Here is a 19,250-nt window from a genome sequence, read left to right on the forward strand (position 1 = left end):
AGCACTGTCCAATGGGACTGTCTGCAACAATAAAAATGTTCTGTAGCTGTACCATCCAATATAATAGCCACTTGACACAGGTGTCTACTGAACACTTGAAATGTTGCTAGTGCTACTGAAGAACTAAATGTGTACTTTAATTTTAATTAATAAATGTAGGTACCCACATCTTACCATATTGGACAGCACAGACATAGTGTTTTCTCATCTATAAAATGGAGATTGTAAGATTTCTTCTCTCTTACATTATTTTTTCTCTTATTGAGATGGAGTTTCCCTCATATCACCCAGGTTGGAGTGCAGTAGCCCCATCTCGGCTCACTGCAAGCTCCGCCTCCCGGGTTCAAGTGATTCTCCTGCCTCAGCCTGCCAAGTAACTGGGATTACAGGCACCCGCCACCACACCCAGCTAATTTTTTTGTATTTTTAGTAGAGACGGGGTTTTACCAAGTTGGCCAGGCTGGTCTCAAACTCCTGACCTCAGGTGATCTGCCCGTCTCGGCCTCCCAAAGTGCTGGGATTACAGGCGTGAACCACCGCACCCAGCCATCTCTTACATTATTAAACGATGTAGTAAGAGAATGCATGGAAAATCTTAGTTCCCATCAGTTAGGTATTATTATTCACTACATTAAATTGTATTTATATCTAAGCCTATCATACTTGAATAAGTTTTGCCCTTTGAGAAGGTACTTTATCACTTAAGAAGGAGTAAGTTTCTCTAGGACAGAGATTAGGCCATGCTCATACTTGGGTCTGCAGTGCTTAGAAAAGCCTAGCACATAAGATATGCTCAATAACTGCTTTTTTAACTCACCTGAATAGACCAGGTGATGATGGGGCTCTGTTGCTCCAAATAGAAGTGAATCCAAGTGAAACTCTAGTATGGTTTTCCTAATTTCCAGTGTCACATAAAGGCTTTGGACCAGAACTTGGTTTTGCTATTTTCTAGTTGTGTAACCTTAGGGAAATTACCTGACTTCTTTGAACCTTGGAATTGCCATCTGTAAAATGGTGAAAATCCTGTTGACCTAATAGAGATGAGTAGGATGATGCCAGACAAACAGAATGTGTTTGGGAAATGTCTGTTCCCTCTTTCCTTCTCTCTTGTGGTGGCTTCTGTGCCCATCCATAGATGTAATTCTCTACACGGTAGTAAAGAGGTATGAACAGTGATTACTTCTTTCTTGCATAAAATTCAATCATTTTGGATTTTTTCTTCTGAACTTGCAATTTAAAAATGCAAATACTCCTGGAAAAATTTCTCCCTGGTCATCTCAGTCTTCAATACCTGAAAATATATAATGAACTTCTCCCTGACTACAGAGTGCTGAAGGAATATGAATTTTGATTTGGGCCAGGTACTTCTGAGTGCTAATTTTGGATTATGGGCTCCACACAAGGAAAACAGAACTGGGTGCAGGGGTAGGGGAGAGTGACATAAGGAATCCTGCTTTGAATTGGCAAAAAAAAAAAAAAAAAAAAAAAAAAAAAAAAAAAAAAAAAAAAGGGTGGCTGAAGCATTGAAGCCTTATCCCAAGTCACTACAGAAAACAGCCTAAAAGAACAAAAACAGGGTTCCAGCAGACACTTAGATGCAATTTTGGTTTCACACTGCACATTTTAAATAATGTATAGGATTTCTAAAAAGTAGAATGTATATTGTTAGAATGCTTAAGCTCTTGAGACAAAAGACTCTATAAGAAGCCTCAGGGGTTATTTTTGCTTTTAGGCACTTCACAAAACTAGACACAATATTATGACTGAAAACTTGGGAGTCCAGGTCTAGGAATGTGGCCTTGTAACTAAGGACACACTGGAATTTTATGATGCACATTAGCCCTCCACATGAATTTAAGAGGTGCCGAGTAAGGGTGGACTTATTTGGTATTTTTATAAAGCTTTTTTCTCTCCAAAGATCAAAGTGTTATTTCATCATCGCTCACACAGGGAGGTTAAATGGCTTACTGACAGTCACACTGGGAGCTGAGAGTGGGGCCTACATTTCTGGGCAAGCAGGTCCTTCTGCCTGAGGACACAGCAGTCTCCTATCTGCCCTTTCAGAAGGTACTTTAGCACTTAAGAAGGAGTAAATTTCTCCAGGACAGAGGTGAGGCCATGTTCATATTTGGGTCTGCAGTGCTTAGAAAAGCCTAGCATATAAGATATGCTCAATACTGTAGAGAGGTGCTGTCCCCTTCTTTTTCCCAGTGAGACAGCAGATGCCTTTTCCTCTTGATAAATGGGGCAGACCAACTGTGACCTTGTGAAGATCAAAAGAGAGGGTGGGCCTCCAAGGAGCCGGGAAGTTGGGCTAAGGACTGGATGGAGCAGCACAGAACTAAACTATATAATAGCCATAAACAGTCTTATGGTTCTGGCAAATCAGGGTCACCAAATAAAAGTAAGGAAGTATCCCTTTCAAGGCCAGGCACAGTGGCTCACGCCTGTAATCCCAGCACTTTGAGAGGCCAAGGTGGGTGGATCACAAGGTCAGGAGTTCGAGACAAGCCTGACCAACATGATAAAACCTCATTTATACTAAGAATACAAAAATTAGCCAGTCGTAGTGGCGGCCCCCTATAATCCCAGCTACTCAGGGGGCTGAGGCAGGAGAATCACTTGAATCCAGCAGATGGAGGTTACAGTGAGCCAAGGTCACACCGCTGCGCTCCAGTCCAGGCAACAGAGTGAGACTCTGTCTGGAAAAAAAAAAAAAAAAAAAAAAGGAGTCTTTTCAAATCCCTTCTATAAAATGTGCCATTGGAAAACAACAACAACAACAAAAATGCTATTCACCTTCAGCATAGAAATAAGTTGTGAGTATTTCCGTTTAGTGTTACTGATTAACAAAATAGTGGCTAAGCCCACAGGCGCTGACGTTACTCCAAAATTTCAAACCCTGACTCACGTGCTTACCAGCTATGTTACCTTGGGCAATGTATTTAACCTTTCTGTGCCTCATTCCCTCATCTATAAGCTTAGAATAATAATAATAACAACTAAAAGTGTTGTAGTATTAGGTGAGTTCATCCATACATAACACTTAAAATAGTGTCTAGTGCTATTAACAGGAAACCTGTGTCCGGTTGATATATAGTAGACATGTTTGTTTGCTATTCATAGTAAAAGTATTGTTGCTACTGCTGTTGTGGTTGCTGTCAAGATTATCTATGCTGGAGGATGGAAGGAATTCAAGTATTTTCAGGTCTTGAGGCCACTAACATCTTAACTGGCCCTCGGTATAGCCCAAACCAGACTTAAGTTAGAGGATGGCTACCAAACTGAGGGTATGGGCACCAGTTACAAAGCAGGAAAGGGAGGCCAGATGGGACCGGCTTTCTGGGAACATGCCATTTTCCAAGAATCACCAGTAATAATGCTGCTCTGCAATCCTGAGCAGCAAAAATGGTAATAGTGCTATGGAAGAAGCCAGGTGGATGAGCGGGAAGCTTGGCACCAGGCTCGCATGTCCTATGGGAAAGAACAAGTTTAAGCTAAACACAGCTCGTGGGCATGCAGGTTAAACTCCGTAAAGCTCTGGTTTATCCTCCCAGCTCTGCAGGAAGACCATGCTGAGATGACTTCAGCAAGGCCCGATATTAAAAACACCAACAACAGCCAGGGCCCAAGTCCCAGAACCTCTCAGGTGGGAACAAGGAGGAAAAGTTGGGAAAGAAAACTTCGTATTTTTCCTCTCATTATGGACCTAGTGAGAGGCGTCTGTTCAATCAAGAGAGGAGCAACCAAGCTTTCCTAATAAGCAAGGGTTAAGCAAAACATTCATTTACTTTACTTAGAAACGGATGAAAAATAGTGTCAGAAATAATGCACTTTTATTTTTCTTATAAAATTAAACAGCAGCAATTATAAGAAAAATCACCTGACTACAAAGCCTTTAAACAGTTATATTTAAAAATAACATTAATTGCCTCTAAACTGGTCGACTGCAACAAAAAAGATGTTCCTTAACACAAATGTATTTCATTGTATTATGGCAATATAAGTTGCAGTATTAGTCACTGGTGCCCTGAATTATTCCTCAATGCTGAAAGTTTGCTCTTTGATTTGAAAAGTGATGCCAGCAGAAAAGAAGAGATGTGTGGAATAGGAACAACACAGCAAAGGGTGCTGCCTTGGCATTAGAAATAGAACACCGCACCCATATATGCTAAGCTGGCAGCCAGTGAAAAGAACTGTGAGTTATCATTCCTACCTAGCAGACTGCACCCCCACTTTGCCTTTTAAACAGGCCACTGAGGCATCTGACCATAAACCTTAGGGGCTCACACTCTGCTAGTTGCCAGGGTTTGTGCCATCTCTTTCGCTCTCTCTCTCTCGCTCTCTCTCTCTCTTTCCTCTCTCTGCCTGATTCTCCATTCCTGATCCACAGGACCCAGGGTTGAAGGAGGACTGCTTTCCTGATACACTGCACCCTCTCTGCCTCAGATCTGCAAGTAACCCTGTTCTAAAAGAAGATGAGGTGGCAGGAGGGCATAGCATGAGAGAGCACACAGTGGACTTCCCAGAGAGACAAAAATGAGATCAGGGAGATTTAGAACTTCTCAAGATTTTGTTCTGCCACTGTACACATGCCGGGCGATGCTCACATACCTACATAACTTGAAACTCTGCATCTTTCCCTCTCATTCCAGTGAGTGAGAGGGAAGGTATTAGGTATTATTGGAACAACTTTGAATTTGGCCCAATTGATTTTTTTTAAAGGAAATTATTTGCAAACTTCCTTACCCGATTAGTGAGAACATTGCAATCACAGCTGATCAAAGCATGCAGCCAGGCAATACTGAAATGCAGAATCATTGCCTCAGGCACTGCTCCAAGGGAGAAAAGGCAAGAGTCCATTTCCTCTTCTAGCAGATCTGTGACCTTTCAAACCAGGCATTAATGCATAGAAAACAGCTCCTCCCACCAGGAAAACCAGAAGTCACTAATTCACCAGGGGTTCTCTATTGTTCTTCAGGCCAGAAAACGTTCCCTCAGGAAACCAGTCTAATCTGCCATCACTGTTTTTTTCTTTTGATAGATTCAGGGGGTCCATGTGAAGATTTGTTACAGGAATATATTGTGTAATGGTGAGGTTTGGTTTCCAGTGTACCAGGTTTAGAGAAGTCAGAGCCTTTAAAATTGTAAAATGTAAAAAGAAGTTGAAGATACGTTTAAAATCCAATGTGTGTTGAAAACTGTGATGGCAAAATCCATTCTACCAGACTGAAAGCGAAAATAAAATTCTCTTTTCAGATAATGTCTTTTTTGTTGCTTCATGCTCCTTTCTACCTGGGTCTTCAGGGCTCACCTTTGTCTCATTAGTGCAGCCTCCACTACAACAGTTCAGCAATTGAAAGCAGCTATTTGGAAGCACAGTACAAGCACCAAACACAGTAGCCAAGCTGAACTTCATAAATTGGAGAATCTGCCCTCTAGTTGGTTTTCAATTGAGGAAATGGGATTTCATTACAAAGACAATGCCTGTGAAAGTGCTTGGGCAGGAAATATCCCTCCCAGTATAGTACCCATAGATTCAAACTATGTGGCTGAGAAGGGACTTAGGACTTTGCAATAGACAAGGATTAAAAAGATCTTTACAGAGAATTTTGTCTGCATAGTATATTTCTGGAAGGATGAAATGGAAACTAGTAGCAGTGGTTGCCTCTGGAGAGGATGCAGTGGGTATCAAGGGGACAGAGGATGGAAAGAAACTCACTGTTCACAGTATATACCTTTTAGTGCACTTTAAATTCTGAATTATGCATATGTATTACCTATTCATAAAGTAATAATTTAAAAAACCAAATGAATGGCCTGTAATCCCAGCACTTTGGGAGATCGAGGCAGGTGGATCACCCGAGGTCAGGAGTTCAAGACCAGCATGGCCAACATAGCAAAACCCCATCTCTACTAAAAATACAAAAAATTAGCTGGGTGTGGTGGTGCATGCCTGTAATCCCAGCTATTAAGGAGGCTAAGGCAGGAGAATTGCTTGAACCCGGGAGGCACAGGTTGCAGTGAGCCAAGATTGTATCACTGCACGTGCCAGAGTGAGATTCTGTCAAAAAAAAAATACAAATGATATGAAACCCACAAAAAATAAAGGGCTTATAAAAACAACCCCAAGTTAGTGAATCCCAAGTTTCCACCCTCTGACTTAGTCTCCTCTTATCTGTGTAGTCATAGGAGACTTGGGAGAAAAATGATTACTCAAATCTATTGTGGGTGCTTTGTATTCACTTCTGAGCTTATAATCTTTATTTGTAACTATGAGAAACTTCTCCATCTGGAGGTTCCAGCCATAGGCACCTCACAGACACCATACCCTAAACCCATCCTCCTCTTCCCTCCCTCTTTCCTTTTCTCTTCCCTCCAAGCTTGATCCTCCTCCAGTATTCTCAGTTATTATTAGAAATGACTTTCCACTCAGCGTCCCAAACAAAAACCTTAGCCTTACCTTAGGCTCCCCTCATCTCAACCCTATTGTAGTCACTGGATATTGTTACTTCCATCTCTATGGTGCTAAGAGGGCATCAAATAGGTGCCCTCTTGTACTATACCTCTGACCTCATCTAGCTCCACACCTTATGAACTATATTCCTTCATAGAATGTGAGCTCCCCAGCTGGTTTTCCACGTTGTTCATTCTCAACAATTCCCCAGTCCTTATCCCCAGTCATTTTTCTCCAATACACATACCTGATTATGCCTAAGAACCTTGGATAGCTCCTTATTGCCTACAGAATAAAGTCCAAATGTCCTAGTTTGACAAATGGTCATTTATAACATGGCCTGAAGATACATTTCATCCCCAATACACAAACTGTACCCTGGCTATTCTGGTCTAACAAGCCTTGCACATGTATGCCTCTTGCGTGTCTCCACAACTTTGCACTTGCTGTTTCTTCTGACTTGGAAAGCTTCCCCTTCCCCCCGCCACCCAGCCTTGTACAAAAATGAAATTTCTGCTCATCCTTCCAGACCCCCACACAGGTTATACGTTCTCTGAAAAGTCTTTCAGGACTGTGCCTTCCTCTGTGCTCTCCAGCACTTTGTACACACACTAATTATAACCCTAACCACACTATTTTCTAGTTATTTATGTTTCTATCTCTGCTGCCAGAATGTGAGCTGCTTTAAAAAAAAAAAAAAGAAAAGCTACTATATTTTATTTATCTCTGAATCCACTGCACCGCCCTGCTAGCATTGCACATAAATGTTTGCTGAATGAATTGGCCGAAAGTACTTTGGTAAAAATGCAACACATTATCCTCTGTGGCTAACATCTCATTTCTTTGCCTCTCTCTCTCTCTGCATACCTTTTGGCACGCTATCACAGGTCTCAGGAGGGCCAGTTATTCAATGGGAACTAACAAAGTGCCTTCTATTTGTAAACAGGGCCATTTGTAAACCCTCTGGGCTAGATTTAGAGATTGCCTTTCTAACTCTGACAATGTTTCTTTGAGCACTCACTCCACTGAAAGAAGCATTTCTTTTCCAAATGTCTAGGGTCCTATAAGTAACCTTTGTTTACCCTGAAAACACTTTCAGGGAAGCTGAAAAAAGCTTTAAAAAAAAAAAAAAAAAAGGAGTGACCCGACAGGGACCTACCTGGACAGTGAGCCTTATGCCAGCCTAGGAAGAGGAGGGGTGCTTCAGAGACTTGACTTATCCTTGCTCACTTCCACTACCATCAGCTACTTAACTGCTGGAACCTCAAAAGCTTCTCTGCTCCGCAGTGAAGACCATGGCAACCCATTAACCACAAGTGCATTCAAGCAAAGCAGCATCATAAGCAAAGTGATACCCTGAGTGGCCTGAAGAACAGTGGGGTAAGATTAAAGCAAGGCACTCCTTTTAATGGAGCCCAGGAAGGCAAAAGAACCCCAGAGCTCCCAGCCTCAGGGTCTCTGCTTTTGCTGTTCTCTCAGCCTGAAATTCTCCACCCCATCATATACACATTCAAGTCTTTGCTCAGATGTTGTTTACCAAGAAGCTGTACTGACCCAATCCAAAAAAACAGCACCCAGGACTCTCTGTCTCCTCCCCATGCTCTCTTTGTCTTCACAGCACTTATTAGTGTTTGGACGAACGGAGGCAAGATGGTGCACTTCCGGGTTCTTCCTCACCAACTTTTCCCGCGCGCGCGAAAATGCAGCCAGCGCCCAGGGAAGGTGCAGACCAACCGGGCATGCGCCAGGTGACGTCAATCCGAAGAGACCAAGATTTACCTGGTCGCACCTGCGGAACGCCCCCCCACATGCCCGTGCCCCGCCTATTGCCCTCCCACTCCTAGAAAAGCCGCTCCGGAGGGACGCCACGCGTGGCGTTCCTCAGTCCTCCACTCCTGTCGGGATGTCAGGACTGCAGGAACTCGGTCCGAGAGCCCCATCAGGGGACTCTGTCGGCCTTCTTTGCCGGAGGCCAACAGACCTCTTCCCCACACCTTAGGTGACCAAAATAAACTTGCAGTTTTGCTCCTACACTTGCCTACTCGCTGGTTCTTTTGTGCCCGCTCTGGTGGTCTTAGAAAAACAAATCAATTAGCACTTTATGGAAGCACTTACACCTGACACCATATTACCTATCTGTCTGTCTGTACGCTAACCATTGTCTTCACCATTCACCTGGAAGGGCAGGAATGCTGTCTCATTCCCAGACAATCCAAGCATGTACTTGTCTCCCAGTAAATACTTGTTACATATTTTAAAGCACTCAAAGAAATACGATATAGGGCATTTCACACTTGGAGACTGTGCAATCCCATGTGTGATTAGGCCAAATGATTAACATGTGGGTGTTCCCAGCTTACTCCTGCTTCCTACCCATGTCAGAGCAGTATAGCACCACCTCTTAGCTTCCCCACTTCCAGCTTACCCATTGTCCAGGAGAGAATGGATAAAAAGCCCCAAAGGAAAACTGACAGAACCAGAGAAAAATCACAAACCTCATCTATATCTGGAGGTGATGGGCAGGACTAGAGAAGTGTTCAAGAAACTAAAATGGCAGGCAGAGCAAAGCACAGAGTTCTGAGTTTGGAGGTGATGAAAGAGATGAGACGGGATTAGTAATGAGTTGCTATGGTGTGTGGACATGAACCTCCTTCACATGAAAGAGGCCTCCTAATGAGAGAGCCTCACATGTTCTGACCATGTGTTAGTGTCTACTTTACACTTCTGTGCCTTCTCTTCCCCATCAGAAATGGAGATCTGGCCAAGCAGATGGCTCAGTGTTGGGGTAAAGCTAGAGCAGCGAGCCAGAGCTGGAATATCAGGAGCCCCACGGACCCAGCTGAGGAGTCTGAACCTTCAGTGAGCCCTTTTTTCTTTAGGTGAGTGATGTGACTTTCACTGACTTAAAGAAATTAGTTTGGAAGTAAAACAGGGCCTAAGTCATTTTCAAGTAAAGTGATCATTGACCACTTTGTGGTGTGGTGGTCTCTGTCCGGCCTGGGCTTTAATGTAGGTACTCACGGTTCCGGGGTGTAGAGGGGATCTGAGCCATGCCGGATGTACTGGGTACAGTGGAACACTCTGTAGGCCAGTCCCGCCAGAAAGTCTCGTGGGCTCAGGTATCCAGCCACCGGCCTCACGGTGAAGCCAGACCTTTCTAAAAAGGCAACAGAAAGAGCCTACTAAATATTAACCCAGCAAGACTTGAGGGCCCAAGCAGAAGCTTCTACGATTTATAAGGAAGATCCAGAAACAAAGTAATCAAGGTCATAAACCTCTTGACAACTGAATGACATATACTGTTAACAGCTATCATGTTTGGTGCTTCTGATGACTAAAATCACTCTCAAATGATGGTTTCTAGGAGAACAAGACATTCAAAAAAACGAAAAGAAGGGTGAAAAAAGTATTTAGAGATTTAAATTCAGAAGCCCAATTAGGATAAGAAATCTCAGATAAATTGATTACAATCTAATTGTAATTGTGTGGTAATTGCTTACCACACATTACCTGGTATCTTTCTAAGAGACCTTCCTAGGGATCTCTTCTGTGTGCATGTGTTCAGTGACACACAGCTAAGCACCCCCTTCACTAGCATCTTCAAGTCAGTTCACACTGAGGCTTTCTATTGCCAATACTCACTAACTCCTTCATTCTATATTGTTTTCTGTGATGTTATATTTAATTATCATGATTTAAAGAGGTACACCAAAGCCCTACATGCTCTATTGGTTTATGGTAAGAGGAAACAAAGTAAGAATACAATAAAGTCTATAAAACTGCCCTATATCATTAATTCAATTAGTTGTGAGTGTTCTCAGTCTAAGGGCTACATAATGTTTTCTTCTCAGGAAGGCCCAGAAAACTTACAATAGAAGGGCTATTCTTTTTTTTTTTTTTTCCAAATACACATTTTATTAAGTTGTTGTATAAAGTCGTGCATTGCTTAACAATGGGGATACATTCTAGGAAATGCATTGTTAGGTGATTTTGTTGTTGTGTAAATCTCATAGAGTGTACTTACAGAAACCTAGATGGTACAGCCTACTTCTAGGCTACAAATCTGTTCAACACATTGCTATACTGAATACTGTAGGCAATTGTAACACATTAGTAAGTATTTGTGTCTCTAAACATATCTAAACATAGAAAAGTTACAGTGAAAATACAGTATTATAATCTGATAAGATCACCACTATGCATATGGTCTATTGTTGACTGAAAAGTCTATATGTGGCACATGACTATTTTTAAATAGCTGCTTTATGCTCTGTTCTCTTCTCACAAGAGCAGTTCTATTTTTTTTTTTTTTTTTTGAGGCGGAGTCTTGCTCTGTCGCCCAGGCTGGAGTGCAGTGGCCAGATCTCAGCTCACTGCAAGCTCCGCCTCCTGGGTTCACGCCATTCTCCTGCCTCAGCCTCCCAAGTAGCTGGGACTACAGGCGCCCGCCACCTCGCCCGGCTAGTTTTTTGGATTTTTAGTAGAGACGGGGTTTCACTGTGTTCGCCAGGATGGTCTCGATCTCCTGACCTTGTGATCCGCCCGTCTCGGCAGTTCTATTTTTTAATATAAATTGTATATATTTAAGATGTATAACTTTATGTTTTGATACACACATACAGTAAGTCCTCAACGTCATCGAAAGGTTCTTGGAAATTGCGTCTTTAAGTGAAATGACATAAAGCAGTGCCCAGAATAACATCATTCCTTCAACGTTGTACTGTCATAATGTTGATGAGGGGAAAAATTGGTTTTGTTATACATCGTTTCACTTTAAGCCACAGTTTTCAAGAACCTATCAATGACGTCAAGTGAGGACTTACTGCAATAACGAAATGATTACCACATTCAAGTTCATTAATATATCTTTCTTCTCATATAGTTATATGTGCACGTGTGTGTATGTGTGTCTGTGTCTATGTGTGTGTGTGTGGTAAGAGCACATAAAATTTAGTAACAAATTTCCCTTACGTAATATGGTATTATTAACTATAGTCCTCATGCTGTTCATTAAATCTCTGGATTACTGGGCACTGTGGCTCACACCTGTAATCCCAGCACTTTAGGAGGCCAAGGTGGGTGGATGGTATGGTTTGAAGCCAGGAGTTCAAGACTAACCTGGGCAACATGGCAAAACTTCATCTCTACTAAAAATAAAAAAATTAGCTGGCATAAGCAGCACGCACCTGTAGTCCCAGCTACTCAGGGAACACAGGTGAAACACAAGAATTGCTTGAGCATAGGAGGTGGAGGTTGCAGTGAGGCAAGCTTGCGCAACTGCACCCCAGCCTGGGCAGCAGAACAAGACTCTGTCTAAAAAATAATAATTATAAAAAAAAGATCTCTAGACTTATTCATCCTATCTAACTGCAACTTTGTACTCTTTGACCAGTATCTCCCCACTTACCCCATCTCCTGCCCCTTGTAACCACTGTTCTATTCTTTGCTTCTGTGTATTTAACATTTCCAAATTCCACATATGAGATAATGCAGTATTTTTCTTTCTGTGTCTGGCTTGTTTCACTTAGCATAATGTTCTGGAAGGCTATTCTTATCCCTGATTCTAGCATTGTAAAGGTTCCCATTCTGAAAACTTGAACTCATTAGGAGAGTACCACACAATGGTTGAAAATGATCTTAAGAGGCAAGAACCAACTAAGCTTATAAAACAGGCCCATCCTGGGATTTCTGGTACCTGCTGGAAATAACCTGTTCTCAGGCATCCTCAGACCTATAATTTGAACAGCACTATGCTCATTCCAAAAGCCTTCACTTTGGATTATTCCCTGGTGAATATCAAAAAGATAAGTGTATTTTCTTCTTTTTCCATATTACATCAATTAAGCCAGTATATCCCACATGTGGGACATATATAACAGTACGCAGAGGAACATTTTTTATTTTAATAGTTACGTATTATATTTTTATGTGAATTAAAAAATACATAAAACCATGACATCAAGAACTTTGAATCTGTAGATACCATTGCTTTAAAAGTTTCTGTTTTAAATAAATTAGGTATTTTAAAAGTGAGTCAATGAAATTATATAAGGACACTTATACTTAAATCATACTATCTACATGCTAGTGTGTGATACAAACTAGGCGATATATCCAGTTCACCAAGGGTTGTGGAAAACAATAATGAAAGAAACAGCTAAGACTCTGCTATGCTTAATGTGTGTTAGGCACATTAGGCCTTTAAGGTATATCAATTAATTTCTCCTCCCAACTACCTTGTGAGGTAGATAAAATTACTATCTCCATTGACAGAGACACAGAAAGGTTAGGGTGACTCTTCTAAGGTAACATAGCTAGGAAGGGGCAGAGTGGGGACTCAAGCCCTGACATTCTACATCCAGGGTCTATGGTCCAAGCCACTAGACCATACTGCCTCTCATAAGAATATTAATTTGGGGAGCAAATATGACAATATTTATGAGGTGATATTCTAACTATTGGGGTTTGGGGAATAATGCAGTAAAAAACCATCTCTATATAAGGAGCTCTTGGTAAAGAGGTAACATGCATATTGCTCTGTGGGAAACAAAGAAGAACGAGACAGGAGAATACAGTCTAGTTAAACAACAACGTAAGGCATGATGTAATTAGGTGCTAATTAAGTGATTCTGATCCGTAGTCCTCAATCTCTTTTCCTCAATAACAAACATAGTAGATGATATTCACACATAACACAGAATGAAATCAGAGTGGGAGAAATCATGGTGGCTGCTATGATCAAGATTCATGAAGGAGGCAGGATTTGCTGTGAGTCCTGAAGAACAGGTAAAATTTGAGTAGGTGGAGAAGAGATGAAATTTTCTAGCAAGGAACAGAGTTTCAGCAAAGGTAAAGAGAGCCCACAGCAAGGGCAGAAGGTTTGTACAGGGCAGTTGCAGCAGGAAACTAACTTGGAAACCTGGGTCAGGGCCTCGGATTGAGGCTGAGCTGTTCAAACTTGAGCGTGTAAAACAGAGATCAGGCCGGGCGCGGTGGCTCAAGCCTGTAATCCCAGCACTTTGGGAGGCCGAGGCGGGTGGATCACGAGGTCAGGAGATCGAGACCCTCCTGGCTAACACGGTGAAACCCCGTCTCTACTAAAAATACAAAAAACTAGCCGGGCGCGGTGGCGGGCGCCTGTAGTCCCAGCTACTCGGAGGCTGAGGCGGGAGAATGGCGGGAACCCGGGAGGCGGAGCTTGCAGTGAGCCAAGATCGCGCCACTGCACTCCAGCCTGGGCGACACAGCGAGACTCCGCTCTCAAAAAAAAAAAAAAAAAAACAGAGATCAGCAAACTATCACATGCAGGCCAAATCCAGCCCCCTGCCTGTTTTTGCACACCCCGTAAGTGAGAATAGTTTTGTTTGTTAGTTTTGAGACAGAGTCTCACTCTGTCACCCAGACTGGAGTGCAGTGGCACGATCTTGGCTCACTACAACTTCTGCCTCCCAAGTTCAAGCGATTCTCGTGCCTCAGCCCCACAAGTAGCTGGGACTGCAGGCGTCCTGCAGTCCCAGTAGCTGCGACTGCAGAAAATACAAAAATTTTTATATTTTCAGCAGAGACAGGGTTTCACCATGTTGGCCAGGCTGGTCTCGAACTCCTGACCTCAAGTGATCCACCTGCCTTGGCCTCCCAAAGTGCTGGGATTACAGGCGTGAGCCACCACACCCAGCCAGTTTTTATATTTTTTAATAGACACATTTAAATGGCTATAAAAGTACCTATATAATAGCCTTGATTTTGCCTCTTGGCCCAAAAAGCCTAAAATATTTACCATCTGGCCTTTTACAAAACAAGTTTGCCAGTCCCAGTGAAAACAAGAGGGAGCCGATGATAGTTTCTGAGCAGAGATGTCAGAAAAAAAGTAATGTTTTGGAAAGTAATGTTTATGGGCAGTGGAGAGTTAAGGGTAGAAAATATACGCATCAAGGTTATAAAATGATGAGGACCTCAATTTGGGCGGTAGCAGTAGAATGGAAAGAAAAGGACAGATTTACCACATGTCATGAAGCCGTAAGTGGCAACAGGGGGAGATTGTGGTAGGCTAAATAATGGCCCCCCAAGGATGCCTACATCTTAATCCCCTGAATCTGTGAGTATGTGACCTTACATGGCAAAAGAGACTTTGCAGATGTTATTAACTTAAGGATCTTGAGATGGACAGACTGTCCTAGATTATTTGAGTGGGGCCCATATAATCATAAGAGTCCTTATAAGAGGGAGGCAGGAGGGTCAGAGTCAGAGAAGGAGATGTGACAATGGAAGCAAGAGGTTGGAGTGATGGAAAGGTGAGTCCATGAGCCAAGGAATGCAGGAGGACTCTAGAAGCTGGGAAAGGCCAGGGCACGGAAGCCACCAGAAGGAATGAGCCCTGTCAGCACCCTGATTTTAGACTTCCGAGCTCCAGAACTGCAAGATAACTTGTGTTGTTTTAAGTCACGAAGTTTGTGGTAATGTGTTACAGCTATAATTGGACACTAACACAAGGAAGGACTGAGTATGGGATTGGGGGATCAGGTGGGTAGAAATTCAGAGGAGTCCTTATAGGCAAGCCTGAAGAGTGCAGAGAAAACAGTACTGATAGAAACTGGGAAGACAAGCAAGAAAGCAAGTTCCAGGAAAGAGAGCAGGCAATGAAGTTTTTGCTTTTGGAACTGTAGCACTTGAAAGAAGAGAGAGAAAAGGGCAGAGAATCCAAGGACTTAAGCACAAGGAAAAACAGAGGAGGAAGCGGGACCACCATGAAACTTTGCCTCTCCCCCCAACCCCTCACAAGCCTATTTCCTAGCTGTTGTTCCAAGGAGGTGTTGTCAGTGAAGGGATCCACGTAGAGTGTGAAATGATGTCACTGTATGACTCACTGGGTTCACTAGTGTAACATCCGCAACAAGTACAATCCCTGACACACAAATTATAACGTAAAGTATTGATCAATTGGTTAATTGATTGACTAGTTTTGTTACCAGAAAGGGGTCCCATTCCAGACCCCAAGAGAGGATTCTTGGATCTCATGCAAAGAATTCAAAGTGAGTCCATAGAGTCAAGTGAAAGCAAGTTTATTAAGAAAGTAAAGGAATAAAAGAATGACTACTCCATAGGCAGAGCTGTGGAATGGATCACTGGTTGCCCATTTTTATGGTTATTTCTTGATTATATGCTAAACAAGGAGTGGATTATTCATGAGTTTTCCGGGAAAGGGGTGGGCAATTCCTAGAAAGGAGGGTTCCTCCCCTTTTTAGGTTATATAGGGTAATTTCTCGACATTGCCATGGCATCTGTAAACTGTCATGGCACTGGTGGGAGTGTCTTTTAGCACGCCAATGCCTTGTGATTAGTGTTTAACGAGTAGTGAGAATCACCACAGGTCTCTCTCATCGTCATCTTGGTTTTGGTGGGTTTTGGCTGGCTTCTTCACTGCAACCTGTTTTATCAGCAAGGTCTTTATGACCTGTATCTTGTGCTGACCTCCTGTCTCATCCTGTGACTTAGAATGCCTTAACCTCCTGAGAATGCAGCCCAGTAGGTCTCAGCCTTATTTTACCCAGCCCGTATTCAAGATGGAGTTGCTCTGGTCCAAATGCCTCTGACAGTTGCCTGATTTCCCCCAGAGGAAAGTCACTAATATTCAACATTATCCATAAGATTTCATCATTCAGTACATAATTTTTAACAATGCAAAAAAAAGGCACCTTTGGAGGTCATTTCATACTCATATAGCCCAGCATATCAGCTCCTGGATCAGAACAAGCTCAGAGCTGAACTTGCAAATATCCTTTGGGCCTTAACATTTACAGCAGCCAGCCACAAAGAGGCTTCAGCAAGCCCCCTGAGCTGCAAAAGCAGCTGAGTCCCTGCTCTGCTTCCCACAGGTGGCCACAGCTAATTGTTGGCTCAAAGCCAACTATTTTTTTAAATCACTATTTTTCCTTTTTTGGAAAAAGAGCCATTGCTGCAACCTGTGTCCTTGGAAGGCAATTGAGGATATTGACTAATAAGAGACAGCCTGTGTGAAATCTTACCTTTCAGAAACATGGAGACATCTTCGAGTTGAGGCACATTGTCCTCTCTGTAGCCACAGTATTTAGTCAGCAGAGGGAAGTTTTTCAAATACTCTCGGCAGGCATGAGTGGGATAGAGTTTGGAGAGCTCCCGGAATACAACGCCCCAAGTTTTAGTTTCTTCTTCAGTATACTCCACCCTGGGAATGGGCTGACCACTAGGCAGGAGAGAAGAAAACTAAATTAATCTAGCTTTGAATCACTGAGTTGAGTATTTTCTCACCTCAGTACCTATCGCAAGTCAGACCCTGAAAAGTGGAGCACGTGAGCGTCTGAAAGGATCCCATTAGCTATTATTTTTTAAAGCAAATGCTAACCTTCTAATGTTGTGCATGTGTATTTGAATTTCCATATAAATTATTTTTTAATTAAGTTGTATCTTCACACATCCTTAGAAAAATGTGATAAGATTTACATTCTTAAACTGAGGTCAGTAACAAGTAATAGTTCTGGGTTGGAAGGAACTGGTTTAGGTACAAAACTATTCTCTGAGAGCATTTTCTGCAAACACCTGACAATAGTAATAAATAAATGTTTTGTCTCTTCAAAATAAAATTGCTTTATGGGTTCTCTTTGTCTCTTGCCCAGACTCACCCCAATCTTCAAGTGTAATTTTGAGATAATTTGTTCAATGTCCAAAATGTCTGGGAGATACTGAAAGACTATGCTGAATTTAAAAATGAAAGTTTTGCAAACCAAAAAATAAGGAGCATTCACTGCAGGTCATGCTGAAGGATACATACATTAAGCCCCTCGATTTAGAATGAGGTCAGCAAACTTTTTCTATAAAGAGCCAAAAAGTAAATATTTTAGGCTTGTGAGTCATATGGTCTCTGTCACAACTGTTCGATTCTGCCACTATGTCTCAAAAGCAACCATGCACAATAACAAATGGACGTAGGTGTATTTTAACAAAACTTTTCTTTATTTGGCCCATAAACTGTAGTGTGCTGATGACTGGTTTAGAATATCAAGACATTGTGCTGGACTGAAGTGGTCAGAGAGAGCTTCCTGGAGGAGGCACAACTTGAGCTGACACTTTTTGGCCAGGTAGGACCTGCAGGTTCTGGTAAAAAGAAAGTCAGGAGAAACTGGTGCTCTAATATAATAGCAGCCAGCAGCCACAGGCAAGGAACATACCTTGTGATGCAAGCAGGGATGAGGAGAATACAAACGTGTGCTTTTGTAAGCTATTGCTTGAGGGACTTGAATCTGAATTTAGCCTCTGATTAAGATGCCTATTCTGAAACTCAGTTAGGATTTGAGAAAACCTCTCTTGACATACTCAACAGCCACCTGCAGCACGCCCTCACTTCCCACCCTGGCCATGCATCAGAAATTCTGCCTCCGCAATTAGCAAATATACACGTACAACATATGGAAGCCCAAACATATACACATAAAACTAGGATTTGTGCCCCTGCAATCTACAAATCCAGCCTATAGCAGGCGGTCACCACAGGAACCCATGCACAGACAGCAACTGTCACTCAGGGTTGCTGCAGTGAGGGGGGCATCTTCAATGAGCTGGAATCGTTCAGGAGCACCCCTGAGGTAGAGAAAAATGAGATAGAGGATGATAACAGGAATAGGCTATCAAACAGATCCCTAGCTGCCTTTCTCCTCCCCAACCCTCTACCTATTTCACTGTTCTCAGCAAAATACTTTCTGTTTAAAGTTCAGGTCCAAATGGAGTTTCTCCTGCCCCCAAATTATTTTTGTTTAAAAAAAATTAATTGTAGTACATGAGGGATGAGTGAATAACACATACTGAAGAAAAAAACAGAAATTCACATTTGCTTTCTCTAAATACCAAGACTAGGTCTTCCACAAACCAAATTAGAACAAGATTATCCTTATTTAAATTTGGCTGTTGATAACAAATAAAAAATTACAACCTGGCAAATATTTGCTGGGAAGATCAAGGCTTCTAAGACCTCGCACCTGTGACAAATATAGAATGAAAGCTTGAAATGAAAAGACAAAAATAGAAAAGATGTAAGGAAATAAGTAATAAATGGTCTGCCTCTGGTTCCAGAAAATTCAACTAACTCTATTTGAGTTGGGTAAGCCAGTAAACCTAAAAAGGGCTGTGTATGTATGATCAGAAGGTAGGAAAGCAATGAGGCTGGGATAATAAAGGAAATACCGAAAAGCCATTTGAGAAGAATCGTTAGGTCAAACTTTTCCCTTCAGTATCAATCTGCAAACATGCAGCATTTCAGAGGGGAGCTGTATATTCAAGAGGCAGAAAGAGGTCACGTGTAAATTAGGATAGGAAGAAAGAGTTACACAGGTCTGTTACTTAATAATGAACTTCCAGCCTCGCAGTCTTGGAAATATGAGTGGTCGTGTGTGTGGTCAACTGTTCTGTCTGTCCTGGATAACTTGTCCTGCTCTTTGAGTTAAAAGTCGGTGCAATGTACTGCTGCTACCCTAAACCCAAGTATGAAGTAAGTCTGCCTCTGGTCATATCAACAGATTTCTCGTACTACTCTAACCCCACACCCCAGGTAACTCTTTAAGGTAAATATTTAAAAATCACAAAGTAAATACTAGTTTTATCTACTTCATTTCTATTGAAAATATCCAAAATACAGAAAAAATAAGAAATTTTCCATTTTTCTGTGTAGTTAATATAAGCATATAGTAACCGCTGATATTTGAGAGCTTACTATGTGCCAGGCATATGTTTAAGGAGTTAAGTGTTTTTATATGAATTAACCCATTTG

The 19,250-nt window shown here is 42.1% G+C and overlaps 1 protein-coding gene across 1 annotated transcript in view; it reads right to left on the minus strand.

Moving 5' to 3' along the window:
- Window positions 1–19,250, minus strand: part of TPH2 (tryptophan hydroxylase 2) — a 97,356-nt gene that overhangs the window by 45,350 nt on the left and 32,756 nt on the right. The window contains exons 6-7 of the mRNA XM_033221252.1: window positions 16,480–16,676; window positions 9,479–9,614 (exon numbers count right to left, since the gene is read on the minus strand). Coding sequence (XP_033077143.1) covers window positions 9,479–9,614; window positions 16,480–16,676 — 333 coding nt within the window. The remainder of the gene's footprint in view (window positions 1–9,478; window positions 9,615–16,479; window positions 16,677–19,250) is intronic.

This window comes from Trachypithecus francoisi, unplaced genomic scaffold (genome assembly GCF_009764315.1).
Source record: "Trachypithecus francoisi isolate TF-2019V2 unplaced genomic scaffold, Tfra_2.0 Lachesis_group11, whole genome shotgun sequence".
Lineage (NCBI taxonomy): Eukaryota > Metazoa > Chordata > Mammalia > Primates > Cercopithecidae > Trachypithecus > Trachypithecus francoisi.